At 39.8% G+C, this 25,309-nt stretch overlaps 2 protein-coding genes across 3 annotated transcripts in view; both read left to right on the top strand.

Annotated features, from left to right (window-relative positions):
* The first annotated feature begins 941 nt into the window (after nt 1–941).
* Nucleotides 942–23,399, top strand: st6galnac3 (ST6 (alpha-N-acetyl-neuraminyl-2,3-beta-galactosyl-1,3)-N-acetylgalactosaminide alpha-2,6-sialyltransferase 3). Of its 2 annotated transcripts, none has more exons than XM_077616334.1 (5): nt 942–1,141; nt 4,285–4,446; nt 9,220–9,629; nt 13,454–13,561; nt 23,257–23,399. In XM_077616334.1, exons 1-5 carry the CDS (start codon nt 1,124–1,126, stop codon nt 23,273–23,275), a joined length of 717 nt encoding a protein of 238 aa, XP_077472460.1. In that variant the 5' UTR covers nt 942–1,123; the 3' UTR covers nt 23,276–23,399. The 2 variants fall into 2 exon arrangements, with proteins under 2 accessions (XP_077472460.1, XP_077472459.1); XM_077616333.1 differs by lacking the exon at nt 23,257–23,399 and adding an exon at nt 14,666–15,703.
* Nucleotides 23,339–25,309, top strand: part of st6galnac5a (ST6 (alpha-N-acetyl-neuraminyl-2,3-beta-galactosyl-1,3)-N-acetylgalactosaminide alpha-2,6-sialyltransferase 5a) — a 28,742-nt gene continuing 26,771 nt past the window's right edge. Inside the window, exon 1 of the mRNA XM_077616332.1 lies at nt 23,339–23,487. Coding sequence (XP_077472458.1) covers nt 23,473–23,487 — 15 coding nt within the window. The 5' untranslated portion in view covers nt 23,339–23,472. The remainder of the gene's footprint in view (nt 23,488–25,309) is intronic.

Here is a 25,309-nt window from a genome sequence, read left to right as displayed (position 1 = left end):
CTAGATTCCCCACCATTGCTGTTGTTGTCCTTATCAAAGAGGTGAGACTGATCACAACACATCAGCAACACGATGACTTCATTACCTCCGTGCACTAATTACAGCGACTGGGATGCATCACTGGCTTTCTGTTGTTTTTGCCTACGCCGTGTAGCTGAATTTGTGGACTGTTTGAGTGTGTTTGTCCGTGTGTGTGCTGGTTGTTATTGGCCACCAAAGCCCCGCAGCTCTCATTAGTGAGGAAGAGGAAGCATTGGGATGCATGAGTGATGGTGGAAGCAGAATATTGAGGGATGGGAGAATACATGCTCGCTGTCCCTTTGTTTGTGATGTACAAACACCAGTGATTACACTGAGCTATTTCTCTTGATTACAATGAAGCAATTCAAAACATACAATACATACAAAAGAGCAGCACTGGATGTCTCTTTGTGTGTATTCTCAAAGCAAATGGAACAAATGAGCAAGTTTGGCCATGGCCTATGCCACTTGAAAGAGGCCAGGTTTTAATCAGGATTTAGGGTTTGAATTTGAATTTTTTTCACGTTGAATGTGTGGGGAAATCTTTTTACACATTTATGTCCCGATTAAAAAAATGTGTATTTAAAAAAGTAGTAATTTTATAGAATACGTATAAATTACTATTTGTATTAAATAAAAAAGAAGAAAAAAAATCATCATTTTGCCTGGATCATAGCCACGTCAACACGATTCTAACCTGTCAGGTCAGAGTGTCATCTGTTACAAGATGGAATCCACAGAATCCGCTTTAGGACATCTAGCTTTGTGGATTCTAGACATGATATCTATGGTGGGGAAACTCACATCAAGTCACGTGGGTCGCATTCGGTTGAGAAGAGAGGATGACTTAGAGGACTATGGGCGGGACTCTGATCCCGTGCAAACCAATAGGATCGCGGGGTACCTCGTTGGCAGCAGTTCCACTTTGGAGGAGGGAGGAAGTGAGGAAGGGGGGAGAAAAAGGCCGCAGAGGAGACGAACGCCATCTATCCTCGGGCTGAATTTCGGCCCTTTTCTCCGTTTGCCGAATGTCATCGAGGATCTTTCGTGGGGTGGTGGTGGTGCCGCTGACCAGCGACCAGCGAGCATCGTGGAAGTAGAGATGGCCTGCATGTGGAAGGTGAGCGAATGTACGGTGGTCAAGGGAGGGGGTTGTTGCGTTTAGTTACGCCGCGTTTGGAACAAAAAAACCCAAAAAGAAACGCAAGAATTGATGCCTTGCATGTCCATGAAGGTGCTTATCGACATTTGGCAGGATTCGCTCGTTTTGCTGCAGTCTGAAATGCTTAATTACGGATGCAGGTGTTGTTGCTCATCACGTGGCGTCTGTATGTGTTATCACGACCAGCTAGTGAACCGTTATCCAACAATTGAATCGATTGACACGAACAAATGGCAGAAATATTAAAACATTTTATTTCGTGAGATGTTTCGAGGATATAAAGGTTTTACGGGTGCTCAACCCCGATCGAAGAATTTTAAGATCGTCAGCTTTTGCAATGCATTGTGGGATTTGTAGTTGCATATGGTACTAAACAAGAAAGTGGCTTGTAGTCTTTTAATAGGTAAAATCTACCAGTTGTGCAACTTGTTACCGAAAGATATTTATTATTTTTTCATTTTATTCATGTTTTTTTTAGATTTAGTCACATGATTATCAGATTTTTAATTTCAGGTTCTCCCCCCACCTTTGGCTGGGACCCTTGTGAGGATAAGCAGTTCAGAAAATGAATGATTAAATACACTGTACAGCTAAATATGGAGAAAAAAAGTATTATTTTTTTCGTGTTAGACACAAAACCTTGATTTCCCCCCCCATGTACCTAAATGTTGTTTATTGAGATGTCAAAAAGTGATTTTTGTCCTTAATGAAATGTAATTCTCGTATTATTCAACGTCAGTTTTGGTTTGCAGGACTATTCACATCAAAATAACACACAATTTCCCCCAGAAGAGACACGCTATTTTGCTTTTAAGTGGACATTTTAGGCTTGTCTCTAGGTGTCTTGCCATAGAAAAGTGTCCTGGATGCTGTCTAATTTAAATCGTAATAGACATATGGACCATATAGTGGGTTGTCAAAGTGTGGGAAAACTCATTTGCATTGGTGACACATCAGCGCTTCTGAAGCCTCGTTTCCGACCAATGAGCCGACGACCTTGCCTGAAAAGCTCTAGGCAGACTGTAATTCAATGTGAGGCCAAGCGTCCGAGCCGGCAAAGCCCGGCCTGATCCGTCACGTCAAGTGCGGAGTTGCCACCTTGCCGGCATCAAGCCGGCGTCAAGCCGGCGTAATCCTCTGTGTACGCTCTCCGCGGCTTTTCACGCCTTTTCACCGACTTACTTTACATCGAGAGCTTCCCATGCCCTTGAAGCAGAAAAACCCATCATCTGTATAAGCGTCGTCGGGACTGAGTCGCATGTACATGCAAAACTAAAGTTACTTCATATAATTAACTGTTCCTAATAGAAAAATCTAAAGTGGTATCTTAGTTAACTGATTTCTATAGAACATCAATAGTAAAGAGCTAAATATAATTACATTTTCATTCCCTGTTGGACGTATAGTGTATGTTACAACAGCATTTTGATGCACAAACATTTGAAAAGGGTCAAGCGACCTTTTATTTTTGTCCAGAATGACCCGGGAACTCAGTTTGCTGAATTGATTTTGAATGACAAATAATTCATTCACAAATAATTATATTTAAGCAAGTTCTAGACAATGATAGTTTGTGAGCCCTTTAACCAAAACCAGTAGCGTTTTGTAAAGTGTTTACATCGGATATGACAGCCACTGTAGGAAGTGTTTGTATTCGGATAGAAATATGATCTTCATGGTTCATGAATAAACTGTCACCTCAGAAACTTTCACTAAGAAGTTTGCGCTCCAAAATTGTGTTTAAGTGCGCTTTTTGACAAGGCGACCTATGATAGGCATTGAGAAAACATCTAAAAATATTTACCAACTTGCCTATTTTCTAAAGGTTTGGTAGTTGTATGAAAGGAAAACATTCTTTGTGGATTCTTTTCATTTCATAAGTTTAAATTCCATAAAATATGAGGAGAAAGTGTCATTTTCTCTTGACTTTATTTGTTAAAAACCTTTCTTGTAACGAACAATTCACAACATTCACAGAGAATGTGAATCTAAGTGTCTTTATAGGCTGAATTATTTTAATATACCACATGGGAGTTCCCACATAGTTCTAATTGGATTTGAAAAATTGTTATCTCCAAAAGTCCTAATTGTTGTCATATCCAATTGACGGGCATTACAGAGAGGATTTTTTTTTATACTATAGACTTGCTAACATTATGATAAATATTAAGAAGCGGCTTGTATGTGTTTTCCATGGGGAGTAGAAGGGGCATATTAATTCTTTATCCTGTGGGGGATTATGTTGCATTAAACGTGAAGTATGCATTAGCGTAATGGCTTCTCGCTGGGCTCGCATCAAGGTCTCACACATACAAGGACCCTGGTCACCTCTGTTTTTCAGGGCACGTTAAGAACACGTTTGCAATTGGACTTTAGAAATGTTAGCAGATTAGTGTTGGTTTGACCTGAATTCCAGGATTTTTGAGCCCATAATATTAAAAAGAAATCATTTTCTCTGCCGTGGGTAAAAAAAAAAAACATAAGATAACCGTCTTTTAGTCATTTGTTTTTGATGTCAAAAACTGCTGATAGTATGTTACTCACAAACACAATTTTGTTTACGTTTTTATTTCCTGTGCCTATGTGGGGCTAATATCCCCCTTTCCCTGAGAGACCAAATAGTGCAAAACAGCCTACAGATGTGTTTTTTAAAATATATATTCGAAAGCCCAAAGCAATTAGCTGCTCCCTATGAAGCACTTATTTAAGTGCCCATCTTTGCATTCCAATTTAAACTACCGTACTTTATGCTCTATAAGTCTCCGTTTTTTTCTTTCTCTGACCGTTGTTATGCTCTATTTTCCTATTAATTTAACGTATAACATTAAATAACTTTTATTCCAGTGAAACTTCAATATTTTCGTGCATTCTTTGGCTGGTGCGACTTATATATTGATTTTTTCCTTTCATTGTGCATTTTTCAGCTAGCTCGACTTGTACTCAGGTACGATTTACCGTTTAAAAAGTACGGTAATTGTGTTCCAGTAAAAATCTCATTTTTAAATTAAAACAAGGGTGATTATTTTTGATGGTCTTCTTTTATCAAGAACCATAAGTCAATGTTTTTTAAAGGGTTATCTTTGTTATCTTTCTGCCCACAGAGGAAGTTGATGATGATCGCTGGCGCACTGGTGGTGGTGGTGACGCTGTTCGCCGTGGCTGTCCACAAGCCCGCTTTTGGCGAAGCGTTTGGCGGTCACTGGGCGGGGCCAAAGCACGTTTTCAAGCCTCACTTAGGCTATGTCAGCATTCCGAAACAAGAAGTGAGTCTTTTTAATGTGTGTGAATGTATGGAAATGCGGGTGGACCAAAAATGCAGGTGAAAAATAGGGATGTGCCTTCATTTGTGGAGTCGCCGGATAGGGGCAAATGTCTTGTTTGATGTCTGCTTGTCGCTTTTGTACCGCGCTTAGTGATCCCATTCTCCACCCTTCAAAGGCCTCGCTGCTGGATATTCCCTCGCGATTTATGGAAATTGAAATATCAAAGCCTTTTAATTCCCAGACATTACACGCCAAGGAGAAAGCAGCAAAATTCAAGTTTCGTGCTGGGAAAAAAAAGCCAACGTCGAGTCTCGTAACCTCGTGCTCCGGACCTTTGTTCCTCTTGCCGCATCGATCGCAGCGTCCGGGCAGTAAACGCCACCGTAGGTGCTCGTCGGAGGGCGTGAGGGTGGCCGTTAGCTTCCCGGAGGGCCCCGCCAGCGACACTTTAACAGGCGCTCGTATATCTCCCGGATGGTAATCTCCCGCCATCCGTAGCACGGTGTCACCAGAGGAGGTGTAAAATTCTCACGCCCATGTTTAATGCATGACAGCGTCCCTCTTTTGACAGACTCTTGCAGGTGGAAACTTTCATCAGCCTGCTTTCCTTAGCGCTCGGTGGCTCTCTTATAGAAATAGTGTTTTGTAAATTGATGTTTTTCCTCAATGGAGCCTGCTTGCTGCCAATGAAGGTCAACCTTTTGTGGGCCTTAAAATGAAATGAACCATCTCTTTCTGCCTTTAGTTTCGGTCCAGTGAGTCTTTTTGTGTTGTAGGCGTCCTATCGCCTGGCTCTTTTTTTCTATTTCTGGTATGAATTTAAATTCGTTTGTCACTAGTGGGCGTCCAATCCATTGGATCTGGGAGGGTGGCAGCCAATGAATGTTGGTTCATCCTCCCAGTTGCAATGGATTGGCAGGCAGTGAGTTAATAGAACTCGTCACCAGGCCAACGTTTTTCATAACAAGGGCTCCATTCAATACGTGTTTTTTTTTTTAAAATAATTTTGGTGGGATCGAGGCATCTACTTGTCTACCTATTTTTTCTCTTTGGGGGATAAACAACAATACTAGATAGCAGTGGCGGTCCGTGCATTTTCTTGTAGCGCCTTCAACGGGTAAAATCGACTTCCTAGCAGCATTTAATGATTAAATACAAACACAGGAGCTTTTCAGACATTACAACCGGGCCGGGGGGTGATTTACCCAGGAAAAGACAGGGATGGAGGTCAATGGCGAAACGGCAAAAATTGCACTAAAATGGGGTAAAATCCACTTCCTAGCAGCATTTAGTGATTAAATACAAACACTGGAGCTTAAATACAAACACTGGAGCTTTTCAGATATCAGAACCGGGCCCACAACTGAAATATTATTTAGGAATATAGCCATATTTTACTTGCCAAAACTCCTTTTTAACTGTACACAATATCCATCCTCCTTTCTTTCTTCCTTCTTTTCTAACGTCATCGAAGCTAAGTCTAGCCTGTCCTGTCGTATTTCTGGCATAGTCCGTCTTGAAAATGGCTTTAAATCAACCCAACTATATATTTGCTTGTGCAGCTCGCTCCAGATACAGTTTGGTAGCTCTGGCTAATCACTAGCCAATCATAGTTGGTGAAAGCGATGACGTATCCCTACGCCTGCGACAAGGCATTGTGGTGTTGCCAACTCGAAATCTGATTGGGTAATCTTATCGACGCTTGTTTAATGCAGCAGAGCCTGCAGAACTGATTGTGAAGGCCTTGAGGCAGATTTCTGACCCTGGCAACAAATAATGGCTGAAATGCGATTGGTTAAATGCTTCAATGAAAACACAACTCTGGAAGCAGTGCAACCAGGGGGAAAAGCAATGAAAGGAAGCTAACAGACCATTTGGAATTATTTATTAAGTAAAACAAAATGACAAAATATAATATATGATTCAGATATTTCTTAGGCCAGCAGAGAAGGCCTTGAAGGCCCTGACGGCCTGCCACTGCTAGATAGACATCTTTTGGTTGTCAATCAAAAATGGATGAGCACTGGAGTATAAATCAAACCTGGGGGAAAATTCCTCCCCAAAAATGGATGAAGACTTCACGAGCATAATATGAAGATGGAAACTGTTATATGCATACTATGCTACATGTATAAGCTTTTTATTGGACTTGAATGGTTGATTTTATTTCATAGCTGCGAGATTCAATCGTAAAAATCATCTTTTAAGCTCTGACCGTTACTTTTCCGCAGTAGTTAGGTGCAGTGTTTAACTTCAGGTATCACCTGTACTGCTTTACTGTACTTAACATAATCACACTGACACTATATTTTTAGTTCTTTTAATACGAGCGCAATGACAATATTATAGGGATGTTTTTGGCAAACGAAAGTTATGTGGAAACGCATCAAATAAATGTGCACGATCATAACTTGTATAGGTTTTAAGAGCGGCATATAATATCGCCGTCAGCGAGTGCTTTAATTGAATGGGCCCCGCGAGGTTGCGATGCAGAACGGATAGGCGAGCAAGCGTCATCGTTAAGTGGCTGTACAACATTAGAGCTATGAATCGGTTTGCTACACTTTCAAACGCTGACGAGGAGAACTCTAGCAAAACGAACTTTACACTTTATCATCCGGAGGGGAAGAAAATGGTCCTTGAACGTCCTTTGTCTCACTAACAAAGACTTTAAAGCAGGGGTGTCAGACTCGGGTTGGTTCGCGGGCCTCGTTAACGTCAACTCAATTTCATGTGGGCCAGACCATTTTAGATAGACTTTTTATAAATGGATTAAAAGCCCTGAATATTCAGTTTTGTATAGATCTAAAACAATGTTTATTTTAGCTTTTTTTTAAATATATTTTTAGATTTTCAAAATGATTTTTGAACTAAAAACAGAAAAAAATGGATTAAAAAATTACAATTATTGATTTAAAAGGGGGAGAATCAGGAAATGTAATATACATCTATACTCTTCATTTTGATTTGATCCTAAACGTCAACTTGATTTTACATGAGCCGGACCATTTTAGATATAATATTTAGATTTTTTTAAATAAATGGATTAAAAGAACTGGATTAAAAGCCCTGAATATTCCGTTTTTATAGATATAAAACAATGTTTATTTTAGCTTTTTTTATATTTTTAGATTTTACAAAATGATTTTTGAACTATAAAAACAGAAAAAATGATTACAAAATTACAATCATTGATTTAAAAGGGGAAAAAATCAGGAAATGTAATATACATCTATAATCTTCATTTTAATTTGATCCTAAAACAGAAAGTCGGCACTCATGATTTACTTTCCCGGGCCACACAAAATGATGCGGTGGGCCAGATTTGGCCCCCGGGCCGCCACTTTGACACCGTGCTTTAAAGCTATTGGTGACATCCTGTAACTCAGTTATGACAAAAGTCCACAACCACATATTTTTGTTAGTAAATTTGGGTTTCAAAATGTATTTATTCCTGCTCCATCTGCCCATCTTAAAAATCTAATATGGCCGGTGAGTACTATAGCTTGCTCGCTACTGCAGTGTAAATTAATCAAACGCTAGCTCCTTCTGCAGGCATTTATTTGTAACCATAATAATCCTCGGCATTTAGGAAAATGTAGCCTAAGTCACTAAATGATGGCCACTGTGCTATAAAGTGCATCTCCCCGTTGATTGAAATGCACGAGACGGTGTAAATTAATAGGCTGTAATTATTACGTTGGCGCAATGGTTCCCGGCGGACGCCTCGCCTACGCTGACTCATCCTACTTGAAAGACGTTCTGTGCCTGACTACTGACGGTTAAGCAAAGTCCTCTGAAACACAACTCATTTGCTAATTAGATTAGATAACTTTATTCATCCCGTATTCGGGAAATTTCAATAATTCACATGTACGTCAGTTTTCTTGTGAAGAATTCTCCAAAAAGTCTAAATGGCCACCATTTATTACAAAGTCACTACCCGTTAAGTTCAAAAGACATTCATTAAAAGTACAACACATGCAACATTAAGCCTGTCACGATATGGAATAAGTCAATTAATCGCATGGTAAATGAGGTAGGTCATTTTCATAGCTGCAATTTCTTCCAGTTCGTGTGATAAAACACCGCCCATTGGTTGTAAATGAGACGCCAATTTCTTTCATAGATGGTTTTTGGTCATCAACACACTGTAGAAGTAAGTAAGGTTCAGACATACAAAATCAAAAACAACATTCACATTGTACAATTTAACATTGCTAAATGGAGTATAATAGTATAATTGTACGAACGCTGCTATTAACCAATGGAAGTCTTCTTGAAAATTCAATCTTCACTGTTAAAATGTAATACTTACATCATAAATGTAATGTGAAAAGTGGGAAAAAAATCCAAATGCTTAACACCATATTCTTAATGAAGATGCAATTGAAAACACTTTTTTTACCGAGTTTACGGTTAGTGGCTTAACGGTAAACTAGCTTCTAGATCCAAACAATCATTACTCCAATGAGAGTCCTTCATCCACAAAAAAAAAGTCAAATTTCATTTTCACAAGAGTTGATCAATACCTGCTTACCCCATAAGTACGTAGAAACCTACCACAATAAAAGCAGTGACATCACTAAACACAACAGAAAATCACATCAACTGAATTCTTTGTTTAGCAATACTAAACATGTCCGAGTGGGATATTAAAGGTATAGATCTTGAAAAAAAAATCAGTTTTCCCCTTTGCAAAGAGACTCAAATGTATGTACAGAAACTGTTATCCTAACATTTAACCCCCTCCTCTTCCATTTCCCACATCAGCCCCTGAAACTGAAATGTGAGCTGTGCAGCGTGGTGTCCAGCTCAGGCCAGATGCTGGGCCAGGCGGCGGGGGCGCTCATAGACCGCTCACCCTGCATCTTACGCATGAACAACGCGCCCACCCGGGGGTTTGAGCGCGACGTGGGCCAACGCACGACGCTGCGGGTGGTGTCGCACACCAGCGTGCCACTGCTGCTGCAGAGGCCTCAGCACTTCTTCGGCCAAAACAACGAGACGGTGTACGTGGTGTGGGGTCCGCTGCGCAACATGCGCACCGATGGCAAGGGCGTGGTCTACAACATGCTGCGGCAGGCAGCTGACAGTTACCCCCAGGCGCGCATTTACGCCACCACCGAGGACAGGATGAACTACTGTGACATGGTCTTCAAGAAGGAGACTGGCAAAGACAGGTGAGTCGAAATAGCCTCTAAAGATGCACACGGGTCAAAAGGTATTGGACAAGTAGTACCTCAAATTTAAAGGCGCTCAAAAGAGCTCTTCAAATATGGAATAACTGTCAATTTGACAACGCAAGATACTGAAAAAGAGCCATCACTTTACAATAACCATATTTCTACACTTCAAATTCACAAGTAGCAAGTTTAGAAGGTTGCGTATAGTCTACATCAAGGGTGTCAGACTCGGGTTGGTTCGCGGGCCGAGTTAACGTCAACTCGATTTCATGTGGGCCAGCCATTTTAGATATAATATTTAGATTTTTTTAAAATACATTGATTAAAAGAACTGGATTAAAAGCCCTGAATATTCAGTTTTTTATAGATCTAAAACTGTTTATTTTAGCTTTTTTATATATTTTTTTAGATTTTACAAAATGATTTTTGAACTAAAAACACATAAAAAATGGATTAAAACATTACAATTATTGATCTAAAAGGGGGAAAATCAGGACATTAAATATACATTTATACTCTTCATTTTAATTTCAGCCTAAAACAGAAAGTCGGCACTCGTGATTTACTTTCCTGGGCCTCATAAAATGATGCGGTGGGCCAGATTTGGCCCCCGGGCCACCACTTTGACACATGTGGTTTACATCATGAAAAGAGCTTTTCAAATATGTAATCATCAAGTCGATTTGACACGAGCGCTTGATGGAAAGACCAAAAAATGCTTTAAAATTAGTTTTATTTTCCAAAAGATGCAATGTGGAACCTAAATGCAATGACCTAAAACTTTGGTTTTTGGCTCCAAATAGCTGTAATATGCACATTTCAACATTACTAAGTAGCAGCAATTAGGACAGAAATCATTACGCACAAATTGCCTGAATCGTACCACCAAAAAAATTAGCAAGAATGCAACGACCCCAAAAATATTTTGTTAATTATATAAAATGACACTAATCCATTAGGTTTTTGCATCAGATCAAAAAAAAAAACATTAAAGAAGTCCAGATGTGTCGTCATTTTATGTTGAAAGATCTGCTGCTTTAATGTAAGGAACAAAAATTTCCCTAATGAGGTAATGATGGATGGTGCAAAAAAAAAAACACTTAAGGTCCTTTTCACATAGATAATGTTTTTTCCAATAACATAATGCCCCACTCAACCAAATGTGCTTGGAGGCTTAATTTCCAGGCAACAAACCACATCAATACTACATTTGTATGCATGTGTGTACTAAACAACTACAAGACAACAGTTCTGTATTATTTTTACTATTTGACAATAAAGGGAATATTGGCAAAGCACACTGAGAGGAGGTAAATAGGTGCTGTGCTGACTGAGTTGATGGACCGGCGGCTGATTTTCAAGTGGGCTCTCGAGGCCTCATCAAAGTAACTTATAGCGCGCTGGAGGCCGTTTCCTAAAGAGAGGCATTTACGACGTGCCTTGTAAGATGACGATCGGGCTCGGGCAAAAAAGTCGATTGTCAATTTCCCCACCTTCTGTGGTCGTATCAAAGCCAGAAAAGAACGACTAAAGCTACTTTTATTGATTTATTTTTCAAAATTCTGGATCTTTGTTTCCCTTAGAGAAAACATTAAATGTTTTCTTTTTAGGTTTTAATCTTTACCTTCATTTAAAGAAGGAAAGATAGTAAATATATTTAATTGATATGAAAAGATACAATGGAAAAGGGGAAATATTCAGTTTCATTTATATCATATTTGAGCTTTTTGATTTGTTAAGAATTTTTAAATGGAGTCAACACTTGCAAAATGATGTTGGGGGCCAAATTTGGCCTACAGGCCGACAGTTGGACATCTGTGATCTAGACCACGTGTGTCAAAGTGGCGGCCCGGGGGCCAAATCTGGCCCTTAGCATCATTTTGTGTGGCCCAGGAAAGTAAATCATGAGTGCCGACTTTCTGTTTTAGGATCAAATTAAAATGAAAAGTACAGATGTTTATTAAATTTCCTGATTTTCCTCCTTTTGAATCAATAATTGTAATTTTTTAATCCATTTTTTCTGTGTTTTTAGTTCAAAAATATATTTAAAAAAGCTGCAATAAACATTGTTTTAGATATATAAAAAACTGAATATTCAAGGCTTTTAATCCAGTTCTTTTAATCCATTTATTTAAAAAAAATCTAAATATTATATCTAAAATGGTCCGGCCCACATGAAATCGAGGTTGCAAAAAAGGTAATAGAGAAGAGGCAGGCGATTTTGTGTATACATGTAGAGAGCAAGACAAAATCTCAAAAAATATATATAATTCCTCACTATAACATAAATATACTTTCACCACCAGGTGACAGTCTCACTTTGCATATTAATGTCTGGTGTCTCTTGGAACAAGTGACTAGTTTGACTTTATTTGACTTTGTCCGTCAGGAATTAACTCATTTGTCATGTTAAATCACCTTTGGAAGGACACAAAATTGCAGTAATAACGGCTCTGGGCCTGAAAGACTCAAGCAATCAAGTGAAGGGCGGAGAAGATGTCTTTAGTGTTCAGATAGTGTGTACAATTACAAGATGTCTCGTCTCAAAAATAATGACTATCATCTCGCAGGGCAGCAGCACAGCTTCATCTTTAAACGCTTTCTTTTATTTTTTTAGTTCTTTTTCTTTTTTTCTTCCAAAGGCCAATTTTTCCACGCGACTGAGCACAAACTGGTAGCTGATTATGAAGCCCGATTACACAGGCGTGACATCGGCGTTAATAAAGCGAGATTAAAAGGATATTGAGCATATTTGCCGGCGTGCAGCATCTGTTGCCGTGATGGAAACTCCGATTGAAACTTTCACAGTGTCTGTTTGTCCTTGAGGAGGAAAATATCTAAGTATTAACAGCAGTAGGAATGTTCTGTTCTGTATTTTTTAAAGCAAAATGGCTTTAAAATGTGACAAGGAAATGCGGTGGTGACATTTTGTGTGTATGGATGACATTATGTAATGTACGTGGCGTGTTAGTTTTTCACGCTCTCACTGTCGCTAATGATCATCCAGATTTTATATGTTGTCATATTTTTTTTGCTTTCCAAAACATTTTTTTCTGAGGCCCGGTAAGGCTTTCTTTGTGGAAACAGCAGGGAAACTATACCCCTGCTCTGCTGCTTCATAATTGGTGGAATCTGCTCTAAAGGTCAAAGTTCCCTAGTAACAAATTTGACAATTATTTTGGGACAACAGCAGTGAGCAAAAAAAAAAACATGTTGCGCAGCTTATTATTTTTGTCAATATGGCCTTGTAATGTCATGAGTAAAACTAGAAAATGTCAACCATTGTTACTTTTACCACTCAAAGTTCAGGTTATGTCACATCATTTCAGTTCTCTAAACCAAGGTCATGGTGTGTGAGTCCAGATTTTTGATTGCTCCCTCTGTACAATCTTTGTATGGTTATGTAAGGAAGGAAAACAGTTGTTCATCTCGATAATACTACACTCAAAGTTCAAACAAAGTCCAAAATCGGTGCACGACAAACTGTTTCAAACAATCATCGAGTCAAACACATTCACATCACCTTCAATTTCTGTTTCTGTGAGATTACGCGTGCCACTTCTTTGTTACGAGTAGCCAGTTAGTAGTCTTAGTGATGCAAGTAAAGCACATAAGCAGCGGCAGCAGCATTCTACAGCGCCCTCCGGTAGAATGAAGACGCCAATGCGAAAGCTGACACTGCGACATTGCTCATTCGCATCATTAAAAATGAATTGCGGTTCTCTGTTGTTCTTGTAGTTGGCCCAATAAAAATAAGATACAAATGAATGTTGCTGCCCTCCAGCTCAATTTCGACTTCCTTTGTTTATTTGCGTGTACAGGATGCAGTCGGGGTCGTACCTCAGCACTGGCTGGTTCACGCTGATCCTCGCCATGGACATGTGCAAAGAGATCCACGTTTACGGGATGATCAACGACACCTATTGCAAGTAAGACGAAATGATGGCGCCGTATTCACTAGAACAGGGGGTGTCGAACTCAGTTTGGTTTGCTGGCCACATTAATACCAATTTCATGTGGACCAGTTTTTTATTTTGGCCCAAAAAGCTAACTTACTCGCCGCCGTTGACGGCGCTAGACGTTTGTTCATTCGCCCCTCCCACTCGAAATGATTGGGCGTCTAGTGCAAATTCAAAGGCGGTGAAAGATGAGCATCTACGGCCAAGTGAATCGGACATCAATCATTGTGAATGGCAAATTTTGCGTCACTTCCACTTCCATTTTACGCTACTTACAGATCACTTCTGGCAAATTTTGGGTCATTTCCTCTTGATTTTGCGGGACTTTCCGGGTTGCTTCTCGTTCATTTGTCGGTATCTCCTGATTTGGGGGCATTTCCAGGTTACTTCCTGTTGGTTTTGGGTACTCGGACGTTTCGTTGAAAGACGTTTGGTCCCCGGACGTTTGGTCCCCGGACGTTTGGTCGACCGGACGTTTGGTCGACCGGACGTTTGGTCGACCGGACGTTTGGTCGACCGGACGTTTGGTCGACCGGACGTTTGGTCGACCGGACGTTTGGTCGACCGGACGTTTGGTCGACCGGACGTTTGGTCGACCGGACGTTTGGTCGACCGGACGTTTGGTCGCTGGGTTGTTACTGTTGAAACCAGCTCTCAAAATTATAATCATGAGAGAGACAGTGAGTTTAATATCTAAATATGTAATATCAAAATATCAACAGTAAACTCTCTGTCATAATTTGACAGCGAGCGAACCCGGCGACCAAACGTCCGTTCGACCAAACGTCCGGGGACCAAACGCCTTTCAACGAAAAGTCCGGTCACGTTGGTTTTGGGGCATTTCAACTCCCTAACATCTGAACTTGCGACGCCCCCCTCGAGAAAAATGAAAGCATTTAATTCTGTACGTACAGTATGAATGAGCTACAAAGTCCCCGTCAGACAGAACAACCCCGCGTGCCAGATCAGACCCTTCCGGCACGCGGGCCGCATGTTTGACACCCTTGCATGATACGGTAAAAATAACCGCATTCATCGAAAGAGCTAAAAAGTTCACCGTCCCACCCACCTCAGGACTGAAGACTACCGCAAAATCCCTTACCACTACTACGAGGCCGGCAGCCGGAAAGAGTGCGCCGAGTACCTCCTGCACGAGAGCGCGCCGTACGGTGGACACCGCTTTGTCACTGAGAAGAAGGTCTTTGCCAAGTGGGCCAAAAAGCACGCCATCAAGTTCTTTAATCCATCCTGGCAGCTGTCGTGACGCTAAAAAGTCTCATTTGTCATGTCGTCCGTCGCTTGTTTGGCGGCGGACAATGGATGCCTCTTGTCGTGCAGTGGTCCAAGCCAAGACGGCATTTTTTTTTTTTGAAAGACTGAACCGGCGTCGTTGTCGGCAGCCTCAGAATTGAGAGTCCGCTTCCAACGAGCCGCAAGCAACAGTTTTTGATTTGTCAGATCAAGTCGTGCAGTATTACAGCAACTTTTGTTGTTAGAAAAACAAAGACTCAAATGATCAAAGTAACTGTTTGTTAACCACTTTGGAAGATGTCACTGTGAATGGAATTCAACCCCGGACGATTTTGAAGACGTCGGCCATGGTGTAGAAGTCATTGTTTTTGCAAACATGCAGCATTCCATAAAGGATTATGGATTGAAATAGTTTTAAAGCAAGTGGCAAATCTAGTGACAATGAGTCCACAGTCCACAGAAACCAGTTCTGCAGCACACTTTTTGTATTGCAAAAATCTCCAGGTTTTTGGCAATGTCATTCATTTAAAGTCATGCTCAACAAAGTTTTGTCAACAAGACTCAGAGGCACCATAGAAGTATTTGAATATGCAATTTTCCACACTGACCTTACATCAGCAAAAGTTGAAGTCCACGGACCCCTAACAACTTCCAGTCCCCCTGATGTCTAAATAAGTAATGTACCGATTTTATTCTCGTCATTTTATGACCGAAAGGTGGCCCACTGGTTGAGAAACACTGCTCAAACTTTTTAGAAAAACATGTAGCAGGAATCTACTTAGTCAGCTAGCATTCATGCTGTAGCTAAAAAAAAAAAAAACATGCAAGCTGGTCCATCCAGTAGACCAGTGGTCCCCAAACTATTCCAGAAAGGGCCGCAGTGGGTGCAGGTTTTCGTTCCAACCTGTAAGAGGAAACCTTTCCACCAATCTGGTATCCTAGAAGTGCAATCAGTGGATTGCAGTCAGGTGCTTCTATTTTCAGCAGAAACCTCATTGGTTAAACTGTTTGTGTTGGATCGGTTGGAACAAAAACTTTTTTCTTTTTTTTCCTCCTGCTCTTCACGTGCGTTCTTGACATGTAGCAACGTCCAACTAAATTTACATCTGAAAATGGACATTCTTCAGCAGTTGTCTTTAACTCGGAACCTAAAAAAATATGACATTTGGAGTGGTAAATATACCAGAAGAGGTCACAGGTCCGATGCCTCTTGGCAGCACATTTATTTGCCTCTTTTTAAATATTTTGTTTATTTTTTTAATTCTTGTTGAGGCAGAGAGTTTTGATGATGTCGTCATGCAACGTGACCTCAAAGGTGGACACACTGTGATTGTGCAGTCGCCAGGCAGCTCTCCGATGAGTTTACGTGCAATTGACTTAATTTTAGGACCCCTGCCCCCCATTTTGCACTTCATTCATGCCAGGTTAAACTGGCCACTCCATTCAGTACCCCTGCAAAAATATTAGGAATTCAATACAAGAGAAACTGCCTTTTAAAGATGGTACAAGTTGCATATTTATTGAGCAGTATATTTAATATTATTGTGGATATTGCACTGGATCATACTGAGATTTCTTTTTTTCTTACAGTTTTTTTGCATTGGTCCTTTTTTGTTCAAGGTCAAGTGTCCTTTTTATGCGTTTGCTATTGAATGTAAGTATTAACATATTTTTAAGGGTGCAAGATTGGCATCAAATGTTACATATTTAAATTCATTTATCTGTGAAAAGATTGTTTTTCAATTTCTGTCATTCTCTTTGTCGGTGTTCATGGCATATAATGAATGTAATGATGTGTTTTTTTTTCAATTCAACATGATTGTATTCCGTTTTTTGGCATTAAAAGAATCTAAAAGCACTTGATTTCATTAATGTGGGGAAAGTTTATTTCGAATGAAGCGGAAGTTTCTTTTGCAACAGAAGTTTTTGCAATTTTTTTCAGTGTTGGTGCTGATAAAACTCATTCAAACCTATCTTATTGAAGATTGTCAACTTGTCAAACCCCTTTTCGGAGTTTACTCTCATGAGAGGTCGCTTGTAGGGTTGTTGTCGTCTCGGTTATGACAAATCTCAGTTGATTTGGTGTTGAATGGAAGTTGTTGGAGGCAGCAGTCGTAAAAGAAAAAAAAATCCACAAATCTCTCCTGCTGCCAAAATTCATAGCAAAGTTATCAGCAAACTGGAAGAAGCCCCTACAGCTTGTCAACATGGACCTTGGTCACAAATTGAGTAAACTTGCCAACATTCTCTACCACGTTTGTGATCATAAAAAAACCCACGTTAAGCTCAACAATCCTCTCCAGGCTTCTGTTACTCCTTCCCTTCATTCATTTTCTGTACCGCTTATCCTCACATGGCTCGTGGTGGGTGCTGGAGCACCTTCAATCGGTGGCCAGCCAATCGCAGGGCACAAGGAGACCAATGACCAATCACTAGGGGTGGATTGGATGCCCTAGCGGGCCACTTCCGGCCCCCAGGCCGAAGGTTTGACATCTTGTTGTAGTGAGTAGGGGGTTCTTTAGTTTAGGGACCCGTAGGAGCTTTTGTGTTGCCTTTCCCTGAAGATGCTCAGGAAAAACCCAGATTTTCATCTCTATAAAAAATATCACTAGTTATAAATAGAAAAGAAAGCATTCCATTGACAATATTTATTAAGTAACTATCTTTGGTCAAAGTATCCTGATGTTGTTGTTGTTGTTTTCTTAATGTATATCTGAATGTGACTGTGGCATACTTGAGGTCTTAAGTGTTCAAATTTGGCAGCTTCTGAAAGAAGTCCATAAAAAATGTGGACAAACAGCCACATCATAAAGCCAAATAAACAATCACATTTCAGAAGTTAATCAGCTGTAACTTGAAGAGAGAGAAAAAGCCCGCCGGCCTGCACGTAGCGACGAGTTACGGCGTTGGGCAGAGTCGCCGAAGACTGAAATGACTTTGGACACAAAATGTAAATCTCTCCGCATCGGAGAGGAATTTTCAGCGCATCAGCGTGACTGCGAATAAAATAAATGGAAGGAAGGGACCTGCGAGCCGCCACGCATTAGAGGAGAGCTTTTAAGGGCAGCACTTAGGCACGCCAAATGTGAATTCCCATTAAGCGGAACGGAGGACGTCGACGTTTGGGGAGGTTTATGTGGGGATTGGATGTCGCACAAAAGAGGGGTGATGTAGCCTTTTACATTTTTGGGATGGCTTAAGTCTGTGTGCTGCATTGGAAATGCCCTATAAAAGTAAGTGTGACTCACAGTAGTGCTAAAGTGGAAAAATGAAGGCAAATGCAATGAAAAAGCAGAACAGAAGAGTCGCGCGGCCAGGAAGGTTTTAAATCATGGGTGTCAAAGTGGTGGCCCGGGGGCCAAATCTGGCCCGCCACCTCATATTGTGTGGCCCGGGAAAGTAAATCATGAGTGCTGACTTTCTGTTTTAGGATCAAATTAAAATGAAGATTATAGATGTATATTATATTTCCTGATTTTCCCCCTTTTAAATCAATAATTGCATTTTTTCATCCGTTTTTCTTTGTGTTTTTAATTCAAAAATCATTTTGTAAAATCTAAAAATATACAAAAATATTTTCTGTTTTCCACTTTAATATGGAACATAATGATTAAAAGAGATTTTCCCTCACTAAGAAAAAAAGCTCAAATAAACACATTTTAGATCTATAAAAAATCGAATATTTAGGGCTTTTGAGTTAGTTCTTTGAATCCAATTTTTAAAACAATATCTAAATATTATATCTAATGGTCCGGCTCACATGAAATCGAGTTGACGTTAATGCGGCCCGCGAACCAACCCGATTCTGACACCCTTGTTTTAAATTGAAAAACTGTAAGTGCTACATTCAGAGCTTCAAGAAAGGCAATATATGGAAACAAGTTTATTGATGTCAGATAGGCTGGAGTCAATTTGCTTTTCTTTACTCGGAGAAAGTGAAGTGGCTCGGGCATCTCTTCAAATGTCTCCCAGACACCTCCTTTCGTGAGGTGGTCTAGCCACATCCCACTAAGAAGAGAACTCCGAGACATCCTGAGACTCCCCATTCACCGCAAGAGTGAAGTGGCTGGGGAAAGGTTAGGCTAGGCTTAGTTGTTTAAGCCACTGAGGTGAAAGGTGCAGAAGAACAACAAATCTGTGTGTAGAAAGAACACTGCAACAGGAAAAAAAAAATCTCTTCTGGAAACAAATTCTTTCCTGCTTGAGAGGGCTGCCTAGGGGGCTTCATATTTGGTGCTCATAAATCACAGTCGCAGTGAGACGTCATATTAATGGCTTAGGAAGGGAGGGGAAAGAATGAGGACCGCTCGCTTGGCTTCCGTAATAAAAGCGTTGTTGGCAAGGCTGATGTCTGGCTGCTATGTCACCGTAATGTTGCCTTTCCCGTCACGCCTGAGGGAGGCATTTAATTAAAGACAGCCTTTGGAAAAACAAAGACTTCTACCAAACCGTCTCAAAATTATGGAAAGCAAATCAATGGCTCGCCGTTAGCTGTGGCGAAGGTTAATATTGCAATTGTTAACGTGTAAGATAAGTGTTTTCTCATTGACTCGTTATCTTTCATGCGAGAACCTCCCGCTATTTTCATGCAAATGAGACGACTCCAAAACCTGACGCGTGATGTCCAAATAGAGGAGGCGTGGGGTGCAAACGATGGAAGGATGAAGTGACAAATTATGGCTATAACAACATTGTTCTTGTCTTTTTGTTTTGTTCATCAAATGGGATGGGAAATAAAAGGACATGACGTGCTCATTGGAAGGGAAATTGAAGAGGTTTTAGGGCCCTTTAAAGGTCACCTCAATCAAAATGAAGACCAGGACTTCCTTAAATGGGACTTTGTGCGACACGCTCAGTGTTATTGCATTTTTCAAAGACATTTGAGTAGTATTTTTTTGATTTACTGTAATGGAAATACCCCCAAAAAGTGAAGGTGAAAAAAACAGAACAGGAATTTGGGTTGCATTTACTCAAAATCTTATCTTAGCAAACCTAATAGGATTTTTTTTTTTTACAGTGCAAGGCCCGTTTAGCTAAATGTTGCTTTCAATTCATTCACCTGAGCTTAATTGTGACTCTTAACGCAGTTTTTTTGATATTTGCTATCTCCTGCGGTACGGCCTCGCTGTTTAGTCCGCCCCATAAGGGGAGTCAGGATGAAATGGGGCGTCCTCATCATTTGTCACGGTGCCCGGGGTAATGATCAGGCTGAATTGCATGGGCGCTGTAATTATGCAAAGGACAAAAGACAAACGGAAAGTTTGTTCTTCTCAAAGTCCTTCACGGAGCTAAAAAAAAGTCTCATCATTAAAAAACCTGACCTTGAAATCCAATCCTATTCCGAAAGCCCTAATTAGTAACTGTAAATCAGCGTTTCAACTCCAATTTCAACCCATAATCTAATTTAAAACCGCATCTTCAAAACACGAGTTTGAAGACCTAATTTTTAAATTCCAACTCTATTACTCTCCATGATGAAATCCTGAATTTTAAACCAACGTTACATTTACACAAATTCCCTTAAATCCAAAGAAATCAGCAAAGCGCAATAAACAAAGCGTCAAAGGGAACCCGCCTCATTATTTTTGACTGTCCACATTTTCTGTCTCCTAGCTGTTGTTTGCTTCGTTTCCACCTCCCTCTCTCCCCCCCTCGCCAATCTTGTCCCCCCTCATGTTATTCCACAGCGTTTCCCCCCTGACTCTCATGTGGATTATTGCCGCTGGGTATTTTCTCTTGTGCGGTTGTCTTTTTTTCCCTTCTTTTAATTCCATAAGTAGATTATACACAACACTAGAGGGGGTGACATGTAAAGCAGCTCCACTGAGAATTTATTGGCTTTGAAAATACCAAAAAGGAAGAGTGTAATAAACATGGACGGGACTTTACAATAGGAAAATGTCTTGTATTTCAAATTCTTTTTCGAAATAAATACTGACAGCATTTATACATTGCAGTTAAAAAAATAAAACAACAAAAAATATGATTGTGCTGGTAATAAGGAAAGCAGCACTTTATAAAAGAGTATCAAATAAAATGAAAAGAAATGAAATTCAGTGGACATTTTTCTGCTCGTATGAGAATTTAGGCCACCTGGGGGAAGAAGTATAATACAGCAGTGGCGGGCTGTCAGGGCCTTCAAGGCCTTCTCTGCTGGCCTAAGAAATATCTGAATCATATATTATGTCTGCATCGCAATCCAAGTTTATTTAAATTTGTTTGTTATGTTACGAGCGCATTGCCGTGCTAAATTGTATTAATTACGGCACCACGTGGCCGCTGCCCCCCTTTTGGCAGGTTTTCCGAAGGCCTTTGAACCTTGTTTGGAGAAAAAGGTTGAAATGTCCTTTAATATTTATGCTAAACGTCAAACACACTGTGAATCATTTGCAGGGTGCCAACAAGGAGAAAGTTCATGTAAAACCAGTTGTTTGCGAGTTGTGTGCACTATTGCACTCACAAAGTGGGTGGAGCTCACATATAATATGAACATTGCTACCAACTACAACCAGTCAAACAGCAGTTAAAAAAAAAAACCCTCAAAATTCACGTCGACCTGACTTTAGATCGTCAGTTGATAAACATAGAAAAGTATTTGGTCGGGAAAACCGTCTGTGTCCCTAATTGCTCTCAAATCTATAATAAATATGGCCATATTGTACACACGATCTAAAAGACATTAGGCTAAAAAGATCTGGAAAGATTTTTAGTTTGTATAAATCTAGTTGAGATAAGACGGCATAGCACACGCAGAGCTTTATTGATCCCCTGTGAAGGGGAAATCGAAGCGTCTCAGCAGCAGATGCGCAGCGAGAAAAAAAAACATCAATAAGACATAAAAGCACTACTTGCATTAGATATCAATTGCAGGGGGGTGTAATAATGATGGTGAAATTGCATGCAAAAGCCTGTAAGTTATCAAGTGCTGGAATTAGACCAAGTAAAATCTCAATTAAGTAATACAAAAAAGCCACCATCAAGGCTTATCTCTCTGTTCCAGGTGCTCTTTCGCTAATGAAGTTTCCTTCTATACTATAATAACGGGGGGTGCAAACTACATTGTCAGTCTGCTTCTGGGAAGGCCTTAAGTTATGTGGAAATCTCACTTATCACAGATTGTACAGACTAATTAACTGATAGAATCTGGACAAAAACAAACTATCAAGACTCACACAGATTCGTAACTATTGAAATTGTACAAAATGGAAGTACAGTAGAGGGCGTATGACTCAATGGAAAACAAGTATACTTGTTGTGTTTATCGTGTGATGTACTGGAATCACAAATTAAAAGTGGGTGAGAGGAGGAAGTCAATTCTGAAGATTAGGATTCTGGGTGGAATCGAAGCCCACGCTACCTTGCACTGAAGTCAGGTGAAAGAATCACAGTGACAATTTAAAATTTAAGCCAGAATTATTTTTCCTGTCACACTGACCGGGGCCCCAAAAAATATGCTTTGTTAACTTTGACAGCTATGCTAACCATCTAAGTATATTTTACTGCAGTTAAAAACAAGAACAACAACAACAAAACTATTAATTAGCCACACATCATTTGTCACTTGGTCAAAGCAGCAACTAAAAGGTGACACTTTGAGTGTGGATAATTGCCTGCCTTTGTATTGTATATGCAGATGTTAACAAAATATTGACCATTACAGTAATTAAAAACAAAAAAACACCAGCCTGCCAAATTGGTACATAGTTCTCAACAAATATTACAATACCATACAGAAGGATTGATACATTTTGGATATTTCAGTCTTTTTTGTGTAATTTTGATAACGTTTGGAAATGATAAGTTTATCCTTAGGTATTTCCAAATTCACCTTTCAATAAAAGAGGCATCTGAAGTCACATCTTTTAATTCTTGCAAGAAGAGAATAGATCCACCCGCGTGTCTGGTCAAGATCATTCTAAATACTCAATGTCTCTCTCGCTAACTTATTCATAACATTTTAACACCATGCCCCACAGAAATCTAAACATTTTTAGAGTCTCATAACAATTTATCTCATTTCTCAAAACAATTGTAGGTCTGTCGAATCTTCCCAAGAGAGTTTTGATGTGAACCATCCTGAGAAGCTGATGCTTCCCAAAATAATCCACAGTTCTTGTTGTGAGCCATCCTGATGCTTCCCAAAACAATCCACAGTTCGATGTGAACCATCTTAATGCCCAAAACAATTCACAGTTCTCTTGATGCGAACCACAGTCATTTTTGCAAGAGATGTATTAAAATGCCCTTTGTATTAATGTCAATAACTCTAAAATTAAAGCAAAGCGTTCTTCGTTGCAAGCACATATATAATGACTAATATTGATTCACATTTATAATAATGATAAACCTAACAGGAAATTTCATTATGTATCTTTTCTCCCACCCCTTCCCCCCCACTATTTGTTCTGTTCTAGTGAGGTTACTTCTGCGTAAAGCGGCGGACATTAGGACCTGGCGGTGATCCGCGTGTGCACATCAGTCGCCGCGCTCCGCGGAGGGAGCCAGAGCCGAACCTGAGCGCTCTTCCAGACCCGCATGGGTAGTGCTGGATCTCGGACGCGCGAGCATCATGAGAGGCGCCGGCTGCGGGCGCACGGAGCCCGCCTGACATCCTAGAGAGCATCCGCAAGATGAAGACACCACGGGTAAAGCTTGTTTTCATCCTCTTTTTTTTAATTTTATCCTCTTTTTTTTAAATTCTATTTTGGGAGGAAATACATTTTTAAAGGCTTGTCGTCCCCGATGAAATCTGTTTTTTGATGAGCCAAGTGCGCTCCAGCATAAGCTCGCTGTGCTCAATGACCATCGGATCAAAAGATTAGGTTCGCAACAATGGAGCCAACAGATGTGTCCAACAACCAAGCTTTGATTATTTCCCCCCCCCCCCCCCTAAGAAACTATTTTAGAAAGACGTACTTGTATGGAATACTGCTCCATTTTATAAACACTCGAGAAAAAGTAACTTATTCATAATAGTTCCTAATTTTAGATTTGCTCTCGAACGCATATTAAATGTCATCAATTTTAATTTGGAGGCTTTCTCAAACGATGAGACTTAATCTTTGTTTATTTTGTTCCTTTACATGTTGAAATGTTAACAAGTTACACTGGAAAAAAAGTAGGTTTCTATTGGTATGAGGTTTTTATTTTGAAATTTGGGGATTTGTAAGGCATTTTGGAAGGCAGCGCAATACAGTCGTAGAAACATTTCAGTAAACATGCAACTTCAGATTTAGGTGTCATGTTTTTGTTGGGGTTTGGTGGTTAGCCGTGTTTTTCCATTGTAATGCTGTCCGCGTAATTATGAATGTTTCACCTGCTGTCTTTGCGGTGACCTAAGTGTGTGCAATTGTCTTGTCAAATGCCTCCTGCTTTTGGGTCCAACTCCGCTCTACAGCCGAGTTGATTCATAACAGTATGCATGTAACATCTGGTAAAATCCCCCATTTGCAACTGCACATTTGGATGTAAAATTGCATAAGAATATTATGAAATGATACATTGCTTGTGCAGCTGCGCATTGGCATTGTTTATGGTCGACACATTTGTGTGTGCTATGAATACACTACGGGGCCAAATGATGTCTTTTCGGCTACTATATGGCGGTAGATTCATGCGTGTTGAAAGCGTACAAAAATATGTTTTTGGTATAAATTCACAATTTACCAGTGCAGAAAAAAAATTTCAATGCTAATCTGTGCCGACAATTTAGTTATCTGTACATACCTGCAGTTTACTTACTAGGTCACATGTGTCAAAGTGGAGGCCCGGGGGCCAAATCTGGCCCACCGCATCATTTTGTGTGGCTCGTGAAAGTAAATCATGAGTGCCGACTTTCTGTTTTAGGATCAAATTAAAATGAAGAGTATAGATGTATATTACATTTCCTGATTTCCCATCTTTTAAATCAGTAATTGTAATTTTTTAATAATTTTTTTCTGTGTTTTTAGCTCAATAATCATTTTTTAAAATCTAAAAATACATAAAAAAGCCAAAATAAACATTGTTTTAGATCTATAAAAAACTGAATATTCAAGGCTTTTAATCGAGTTCTTTTAATCCATTAATTTAAAAAAATCTAAATATTATATCTAAAATGGAAAATATTTCATTTTATTTTTCATTATTATGGTAGAAGTACTTATAGGCAGACTGGCATTATTTCTTCATTTTTATAACCTTTAATCATTTTATTATGTTTGCACATGAGTTTCCATTGAAAAGGCTGAGTGTCGTTTTTCTCCTTTTTGTGATATTTTTTTCTTGCTTTTGCAAACAGCTGGATTCTCATTAACCGGCGTCTGAGTGGATCAAAATTTAAATAAATAACATGTCAATTTGGATTAGCCGTTTGTGAGCGTGTACGTATAAAGCAGTGGAGAGGGAGTACTTGCAAAATAAGGCGTGCTATGCTGTAAATATCTGCTCGCATCTTAGACACTGGAAAAAAAATCCATGCAAGGTCAC

Source organism: Stigmatopora argus, chromosome 12 (genome assembly GCF_051989625.1).
Source record: "Stigmatopora argus isolate UIUO_Sarg chromosome 12, RoL_Sarg_1.0, whole genome shotgun sequence".
In the NCBI taxonomy this organism is placed as follows: domain Eukaryota; kingdom Metazoa; phylum Chordata; class Actinopteri; order Syngnathiformes; family Syngnathidae; genus Stigmatopora; species Stigmatopora argus.
This window is presented reverse-complemented; position numbering and strand designations above follow the sequence as displayed.

Coding starts and splice junctions, on each gene's coding strand:
- st6galnac3 (XM_077616333.1), top strand. Junction 4,447..9,219: donor TCAGCATTCCGAAACAAGAA/GTGAGTCTTTTT, acceptor TTCCCACATCAG/CCCCTGAAACTGAAATGTGA. Junction 9,630..13,453: donor AAGGAGACTGGCAAAGACAG/GTGAGTCGAAAT, acceptor TTGCGTGTACAG/GATGCAGTCGGGGTCGTACC.